Here is a 9,208-nt window from a genome sequence, read left to right as displayed (position 1 = left end):
TTTCTTTCTTTCTTTCTTTCTTTCTTTCTTTCTTTCTTTCTTTCTTTCTTTCTTTCTTTCTTTCTTTCTTTCTTTCTTTCTTTCTTTCTGTAGACAGGCTACATCTGTGTTGTGGCCCTGGCTGTCCTGGAACTCCCTCTGTAAGCCAGGCTGACCTCAAACTCAGAGACATGTCTGCCTCTATCTCCCACATGCTGGGATTAAGGCATGTGCAACCATACCCAGCTGATATCAATTTCTTTTTAATTCATCAATCTAAACCAAGAATAAGCAATATAAATAAAAGCACTTATCCTATCATTATGGAGTCACTTCTAACAGCTGTCAATGCTAGTACATTTCACCTGTCTAAAGAAGACTTCACATTCAATTTAGCAAACACCAAGATTCCTTCTCTTGGTAAGCTTCTATGAACATCTATAGAGTTACAAGTCTGGTAAAATGTCAAACTTTGCCATGAATGTAAAGTTTAGCTAGGGTCTTCTGAGTGCCATCCTGCATCTAAAATTATATTTTAATGTTTCTTGGTTTAAATAATATTCATCATCTAAGTGTGGAGAACTCTGAATCTGGATTTCCTACATCTTTAAAAAGATAGAAGCTGGAAACACATAATAAGGATTTTTATAAAATTATTTTTATCTTTTATCTGTTAAATCTTTTGTTTTAAATACGAAGGCTAGGCTTACACGTCATAGTTTCACAGTCCACTCATGAGGTAGTCTGTTCAGACGGTTATAATTATGTTCAAAGCTCCTGCTCTGTTGACTTCAAATCTCAGCAGGAGTGGCTATCCTGATGCTATTTTGGCTTTTGTGACTTAAGGACTCTGATGTGTTAACCTGATAATTAGCGCTGGAACTTCATGTGCTTAGGGCCTGAAGCCTAGCCTGCACTTTGAAATCAGCATATTTTCACTCTACTGCAAACTCTTGGTGAAGCTATCACTAAATAAATCAGAAGTGACAACTCCATGGGCCAGTTCATGCTAGTGCTTAGCACAATGCTGCCATAGATACTCTTTCCCTAAATATTAACTAGTACATATTTTTTAAGTTCCAAGGCCCAAATGCAGTGAAATACCAGTTCAGTCTATAAAATACTATGGCATTCCCATTTAGCTCTGGTTCAGTAGTTCTATAAGTATTCTTGGCTTCATGTTACGGTAAATAATATCTAGTATTTCCTAATCACATATAATCAGAAAATTATAGGTAGTCCATGATACGGTACAGTCTATGTGATTTATTCTGGTTGAAAGGGACATAGTTCAATGTGTTTCAGATATCTCCTTTAGATATGCATTAGGTCTGAGCTAGTACAATGCTGAATCCCATGGCACTTACCTTCTCATTACTTCTAACTGTAAAGCTGTGAATTATCCAACTTGGTAAACTGACTATTCAAAGGTTAAGTCTCACCTTCTCATAGGTTAGTCATGCAGAACATGGAGAGCCAGAGGTCAAATTCAAATTCAGTTAGTCATGTGGAATCTCTATGGTGGAATTTATTTTTCAGAACACCCTCATTTCTCAGCTTATTTCCCTCCCAACTTTTAATTACTTCTTGCCAATTTCTCTCCCAAGATGGTTCTTCTTCTTTTTTTAATCTTTTACTGAATTCTTGGCAATTTTCTTCTCAGTATTTTTCTCTAGCAAGTTAAATACAAAAACCACTAAGCAGCTATGAAGAGAAAAACATGCACGATTCCTCCTCCTTCAGCTCACATAGTAATTTTTGCTGCAGTGCGTGTGTAATGGTTTTCACGGCAGATACTTACTTAATGAGGATCGTTTTGTGGTTTCAAAAGCATCACAATAATTCTGTGGAAACTGATGACATCTCCTAAACCCCTAACCTCCTTTGCACACTGCCCATCCTTACGCCCCGCCATAAAGTATTATAAACGTTAATTACTCCTCCAAACCCAGGTACTTTTATAAGAAAATGAGTCACAGAATAAAGACCATCAAGTCACTTACTACCCAAACACTGGCCTGTCCAGAATTCTCTTGTGACTGGGGCTATGTGAGGCAGGGAAGGTGGGCAAGAGAAGAGTGTAAGCCTTCGCTCTCTCTCAACACTGAAATAGGACTATAATTTCATAAGACATGTTATTCTACTAGAGCTAAATCATGCTACTTCTTCTTTTAAAGCTATAACAGTCCCTAGTGCTGGGCACTGAAAAGAAATGTGTCAAGAAAACCCTAAGCTGGGCCCACAGAGGAAAATGAAGAGACAGTCAATGGCCACAAGGAGCAGAGCAGAGTTATACAAGTGACTCACAAATCACCTAAAAGTAAAATCTAGACTCTAAAATTCATTTTTAAAAAGCAAGGCATGGAGATTTTTTTCCCAAAGGAGAGCTTAAAAATAAAAAAATAAATAAATAACATATTTAATTGAGACTTCATGCTAAAAATTATTATATCAACAGAACCACCGTGCCCTTCCCCCTTGAGCTGCCTCATCTAGTGAATAATTTCCAACAACAGACTGAAATCAGAAAACTATGTGAAATATGTTGTGCATGCTTTGCCCTTCCACACTCACATACTCCTGTGACACTGAGCATCACGACACACAGGGGACTTTGAAGATCTCAGAGTTGAACAAAAACACAAGCATGAGGAAGAGGATATCCCGTCCCGATCTCTAATTCCAAGCCTTGATGCAGCACATCGAGGATCAGATCAACTTCAGCAATCAAAATGAAAACAGAGTCATGAATGTTTGGATTTGGCAAATGGGACCACCCATAGATTATGCTGAGGGATTCTTGTGTTGGTGCCAGCTGCTGAGCCATTGAGGACTCTGTAGGTATACTTTGCTCCTGTGATCAAAATTCCTACATTCTTAAGAGGTAAAATCTTCATTATATGTACATATGTATGTATGTATGTGCGCGCATGCACGTGCGCGCGCGCGTGTGTGTGTGTGTGTGTGTGCGTGCGCGTGTGTGTACATGTGTGTGTGTGTGTGTGTGTGTGTGTGTGTGTGTGTGTGCGTGTGTCTGTATCTGTATATATGGCAAAAGTGGCAGAAAAAAAGGAAAAATACTTAAGGATTCTTTAAAATTAAAAAAAAGAAGAAGTTTTACTTAGTATTTTATTTATCTAAGAAAACAAGGGATTTTAGTGTATTGAGGTTCCTTCTGCACCTGACCAAATGTGTGTTTATATAAAAGAAACAAACATGGAAGTTTCAGTCACTGCAAACAGGACTCCTGAAGCTTTTCTTTATAGTCAGACAAGCACAATCATTCCAAGCTTCCACAAAGTGTGTTCATTCAAGAAACAATCTGCTCAGACTCTGAGACCACAACACTCCTAGAACCTTTTCTAAGCAAAATTCTTCCAACCATCATATTACCTCAAATCATTTCCAAAACAGTCATCCAGTAAAAATATACTATTCTATCAGTACACTAGATAGACTAAATTAAAATAACATTTTTAGAGTTGTTGTGTTCAGAACTTTACTCTGTAGTTCAGAAGATAACACCACACCATATACTTAGCTCATTGTAATACTGCATTTGCCATTTTAAAGAGCAAAGGGATTTAAGAAAAAAGCCTTTCATATGGTAACTAAAAGGTTCTAAAGGCAAAAAGCAGTGGCACAAAAAGAACAAAGACTTAGAGATTCTTTAAAATTAAAAAAATAGTTTTACTTCACATTTTATTTAACTAAGAAAAAGAAGGGTAATTTGCAAATTAAAGGGACAATCAACAATGACACCAATGGACTTTTTAAATGTAGAAAGGGGAAAGTTCAGGAGTCTCAACCCTAGGCAAAGAACTCCAGGCAACTAAGGAAAGCTGAGGCTAGTCTAAGTAACAGCAGCTGAGGAAAAAGAGACCTTTAATTTCAAGGAGAGCAAGGGAGAGGGTGTGAGTGAGAGTGACAGCAGTATTGTCAATGATGATGACAGTAATGATAATAATTGGTGCTTTATTTATGATGAACGTTCTATGTACTAGAGCACTTTACAAAAGCTATAGACTAGGTGCTATTAGCTTCATATTGCAGAGGGAAAAACCCAAATTGGCACAAGTTAAATAACCTTATGACTCAGTTTTGTATGATTTCAAAATATATGCTATTTATGCTGTGCTAAGCTTCATGTGGTACCCACCTTAATTCTGCTCTCCATTATCCCAGAATGACAGGGACAGACTTCGAAGCTCTCACAGCACTCTTGCTAACCGTTCTCTAGGATAAACCTCCCAGGTCTGGCTCCCTAAATCCATCCCCGCTCACTCATTCTAGTTAATTGCACCGTGGCTCTATCAAGATGCCTATAATCCCTGCAATAGGTGGTTTCACACTCAAGTTTCTGTTCATTTTCTTTTATACATAATGTTCTTTCTTTTTGACTTGTTCTTCAAGAAGTCTTCTCTTAGAGAGGGGCTTCCTGAATTATCCAAGTAGGCTCATACCTTACCACTGACTTTAACCCAACAACTGTCATAGCATACAGAAATTAGAACCTTAAGTTTGTGTCCCCCAAATTTATCATATAAATCCTTTATATGAGAAGTGGTTAAGCTTTCATTTGGTATCCACCTTGACTCTCCTAAAGTAGACAGTTTTGATTGTCAATTGGATAGAGCCTAGAGTCACCTGGAAAGAAAAATTTTTTCCAGTGCAACTGGCCTGTGCATATCTGTGGGAAATTGTCTTGATGGCTAATTGATGTGGGAGAACCCAGCTGACCTTTGGGTGGTGCCACTTCCTGGCAGATATTCTACTCTGTAAGAGAAAGCTAGCTAAGTGTAAGCCTGCTAGCAAGACAAAGAACAGATGAGAAAATAGCACTCTTCTTGGTGTCTGCTTCAAGTTCCCATCTTCAGTTCCTTACTCTGAGTTCATCAATGATCAACCGTGACTGGGAAGTATAAGCCACATTGGCCCTTTTCTCCCCGAAGTTGCTTTTGATCAAAATCATAGCATTGGAAATCAAACCAAAACAGTCTGACATAAAGGAATGACATAGTTTTGGGGGGTCTGAAGAAACACTAAAGTGGGGTGACTTCCACCTCTCACCTACACTGAGCAGAAAGCCAATGCATCCACACTCCAAACCTCCAGGCTCTGCCGTCATTTTAATTTCTTCCATAGATACCCAAATTTTGTTGACTTTGTCATGTAAGTCAAAATTTTAAAATGCCATTGTTATCATCTTCTCTATGACCAGTTTTGTCAGTATTAATATCATATCAATGTCTTTTCATTATTCTTTGGTTTCGAGGCTCTTCTTGTCCTTAACAACTTTGTCTCTACAGAATTCACTTATTAAGAACAACTGGCTCTCAAAGTATTTTCCTGCTTTTCTTTGTAGTGATATTATTCTAGACTTCAAAAGAAGCAAAAATAACTTAATGTTTACTGGAAGGATTTTATACCAAATGCTCCACTGGGCAACTATCTCCTCATTTACTCTAAACCATCAGATCCCATTATTCTACTTCTTAAATTCAGTCTGACTTTCTCTCTTTTTCATAGTTCCAATGTTCCTAATAAAGAACTCTGGGGGCCACAAGCTTTTCTTGTGATCCTCGGAATTCTATAAAGAATCACACCATCAGGAATATTATTACCCTTTTCTGCATGTGGAGGCTGCTATTCTTGGGCAAACCCTGATGGAGTCTCTCTGTTTCTTCTTTTTACTCCTAACATATTCCCTTTCTCTCCATTTTTAACTAAATTCATTATTGGTCTGTTTCTATCACTCTTCGGGATGCTGTATAAAGCACAGCAAGTCTAAGTAGATGAAACCTAATTGCTTTACATTAATTGTTTTACATTAAAATTTCCTTAGAGCTGACAGCATAGCACGGGTATAAGGCCATATACTAGGATCACAGACTGAACTCTGAAGCTTAAGGCAAAGTGCAGATTTGGGTGGGTGAAGTGGTTGAAGGGAGTATGGGAGAAGTTAAAGATAGTGGGAGATGGATTAGATAAAACATACACTAGATATATGTATGAAATTCTCAATAAATTTCCTTTATGTAAAATGTGAAAAAGAAAAGGACCAGGAGAATTTATGGAAATAGATCAGTGGTTGCATAGAGTTGGCAAACATACAAAAAATTGAATTTGACTATTAATGAATATAGAGTTTCTTTTCAGAGCTCTTAAAGAGTGGTCATCATTGTACCACTGTAACTATACTAAAACACAATGAATCATGCACTATAAAATAATTGTAATTGTCCTTACATCCAAATGAAAGAATATATTTTGCTTCTCCTTTCATTATTTTATTGAGATATACTTTACAAACCATATAATCCTCTATTATTAGTATATGCCATCCTACTATGAAGCTTTAACAATATATACAATCTTCTTCATCTAAACATTCCAATGACCTACCCGTGTTCAGAATGTTGTAAATACTTGTCTCATGGATGGATCCACAGCTCTAAATTTATTAACAGTAATGTATAAATGCTATGTTTGGATTATGTACATTTTGTTGATCGCCTTTGGTTACTCAAAATATCATCTGTAAAATCATTAATTTGGGAAAAATACATACTCAAAGCAAAGCAAAATCTAAATCTAGCAAGAAAGTACCACCCTATCTCACCCCACCACTCCCAAAATAAGCCAAGTAAGACCTATCACTCCCTCTAATTCTTGTCCAGAAAAACTCTTCTAAAAACAGATCTGGTAACAAGCCCAGAATACATCAATCCCCATGTTGTAAAAAGAAGGACTTTGGAAAAGTATGGATATCTTCTTCAAGATTAACCCAAGTTTTTAGGATAGCTTCTCTTTTCACTGTGGTCTCAAAGTGTACACAAAATACTACTATTGAATTCATAAAGACTTTTGGTTTGTTAGTTTTTAGCATGATCCTACCATATGATCCAGACTGGCCTAGAACTCATTATACAACTAAGACTGGCTTCAACTTCATGACCTTTCTGCTTCAGTCTCCCGAGTATTAGGATTGCAGTCATGAAGTACCACACCCCATGCATAAGGAATTTTTATTTTTATAACACCCAAACATACTTTAAAAATAAACTGCATCTATTTATAATTGTATAAACTTAAAGTAGGAGCCATGGTTTTATTCACCGACCCACCTACTCCAGCTTACTCCTAGAGGGATCCTTGATATGTTTACATTAACTTAATAGAGAACTAAATATGTAATTTGGTTAGTCTGAAGACTGGATGAGCTTAATCCATGTAGTGGTGTGAATGTGAAATACCTACAATGGGCGCATGTGTTTGAAAACATTATCTCCAGTTGGGGGTACACTGGGGAAGGACAATGTTTACGAGGTGGAGCTTTACTGGAGAAAGTAAGCTACTAGAAGTAGGCCTTGAAGCCCCACTTCCTGCTGGCTGGCTGCTTCCTGACTATGGATACAACATGTCTAGCCATCCTCCCATTCCTGCCCCTCCTTTGCCAAGATGGACAGAATTTAAAATTCATCCCTGAACAGAATTTAAAATAAACCCTTTTTCAAGGTGAGTAGTCAAGGGATTTTATCACAACACTGACACAAGTAGCTAACACAGTCAGCATTTTTCATAAATATGCTTACCTGCTGTAGTTGGCAAGCTTTGACAACACTCTTATATCTGTACTCATCATAGGAAACACCAAAGATGATATTTTCTTTGATAGTACCCGGCATAATCCAAGAAAATTGAGAGCAGAATGAAACTCTTCCACTGTGCTTAACAATTCCTTCTGAAGCTTCCAGTTCTCCCAAAATCAACATCAGGAGAGATGTCTACAAATAAAAACAGCAGCTAAATTGTTTGATCAAATTAATTATCCTTTTCTTGCCTGCAATTATTCCAATCAGAAGTCATCCAATGTTTAATGAGTCTAACTCATTTGATTAAAGATATCCTAGTACTTCGTGACACAGGGACTTTTCTAGGCATAAAAAAATACAAAGGGAATGAAAGAGACCTGGGCAACACAGGACTAAGGATCACAAAGAAGAGCGAGCCCCTACTTAAATTGCTGAGACCAGTTTGTAATAGGAGACTGATGACAGTGAGCACTTGCTGAAAGCTCTTGGGCTACAGGCTGCCCCTATGCTCTAACTACATGAGTGTGTTTATCACAATAAACTAACAGAGATTCAGTCTAAGAAAGTACTTTCATCTTATTAGTATGAAAATTTGCTTTCATCTTTAAGAAATTATAAAACATATGTATATGTTTTGGAAAGCTTTCTTTGTGTGCCACTTTTATATAACTATAAAAATAAAAAGTAAGAAAAGAGCTTAAATGCTATGTGCCCTCATAGGAGGAGTCATAAGTAAAAAACAAGTATGTATAAAATAGGCGACAGATCAGGGTGTGGTATAGAGAATTTGTTAATCTTAAGAAAAGCTGGGTCCTTCTTAGAAGGAGGATCAAAATACCTATGGAACAAGATACAGAGATAAAGTGTGGAACAGAAACTGAAGGAAAGGCCATCCAGAGACTGTTCCACCTGAGGATCCATTCCATACACAGTTAACAAACCCAGACACTATTATAGATACCAAGTCTTTGCTGACAGGAGCCTGATAGAACTGTCTCCTGAGAGGCTCTGCCAGTGTCTGACATACAGAAATTGATGCTCACAGCCATCCATGGGACTGAGCACAGGGTCCCCAATGGAGGAGCTAAAGAACGGACCCAAGGAACTGAAGGGGTTTGCAGCCTCATAGGAGAAACAACAATATGAACCAACCAGTACCCCCAGAGCTCCCAGGGTCTAAAACACCAACCAAAGAGTATACAAGGAGGGACTCAAGGCTCCAGCCACATATATAGCAGAGGATGGCTTTGTGGGACATCAATGAGAGGAGAGGCCCTTGGTCCTATAAAGGCTCAATGCCCCATGTAGGGAAATGCCAGGACAGGGAAGGAGGAGTGGGTGGGTTAGTGAGCAGGGATAGGGGAGATGGGATAGGGGAGTTTTCACAGGGGAAACAAGGAAAGAGGATAACGTTTGAAATGCAAATAAAGAAAATATCCAATAAAAAAAAACCTAATAAATGTTTTCTAAAAAACTACAATAAAAAAAGAAATGCTGGATGTCAACTTTGTGTGTGTGCATCAAACACACACACACATACACACACAGGAAGGAAGGAATGAAGGAAGGAAGGAAGGAAGGAAGGAAGGAAGGAAGGAAGGAAGGAAGGAAGGAAGGAAGGAGGGAGGGAGAGA

The 9,208-nt window shown here is 37.9% G+C and overlaps 1 protein-coding gene across 1 annotated transcript in view; it reads right to left on the bottom strand.

Moving 5' to 3' along the window:
• The window catches only part of Cftr (CF transmembrane conductance regulator), a 148,114-nt gene that overhangs the window by 71,743 nt on the left and 67,163 nt on the right, over window positions 1-9,208 (bottom strand). Inside the window, exon 11 of the mRNA XM_021190745.1 lies at window positions 7,575-7,766. Within this exon, the coding sequence (XP_021046404.1) occupies window positions 7,575-7,766 (192 nt within the window). The remainder of the gene's footprint in view (window positions 1-7,574; window positions 7,767-9,208) is intronic.

This window comes from Mus pahari, chromosome 2 (assembly GCF_900095145.1).
Source record: "Mus pahari chromosome 2, PAHARI_EIJ_v1.1, whole genome shotgun sequence".
In the NCBI taxonomy this organism is placed as follows: Eukaryota; Metazoa; Chordata; class Mammalia; order Rodentia; family Muridae; genus Mus; species Mus pahari.
The sequence above is the reverse complement of the archived record's forward strand: the minus strand, read 5'-3'. Positions and strand labels throughout refer to the sequence as shown.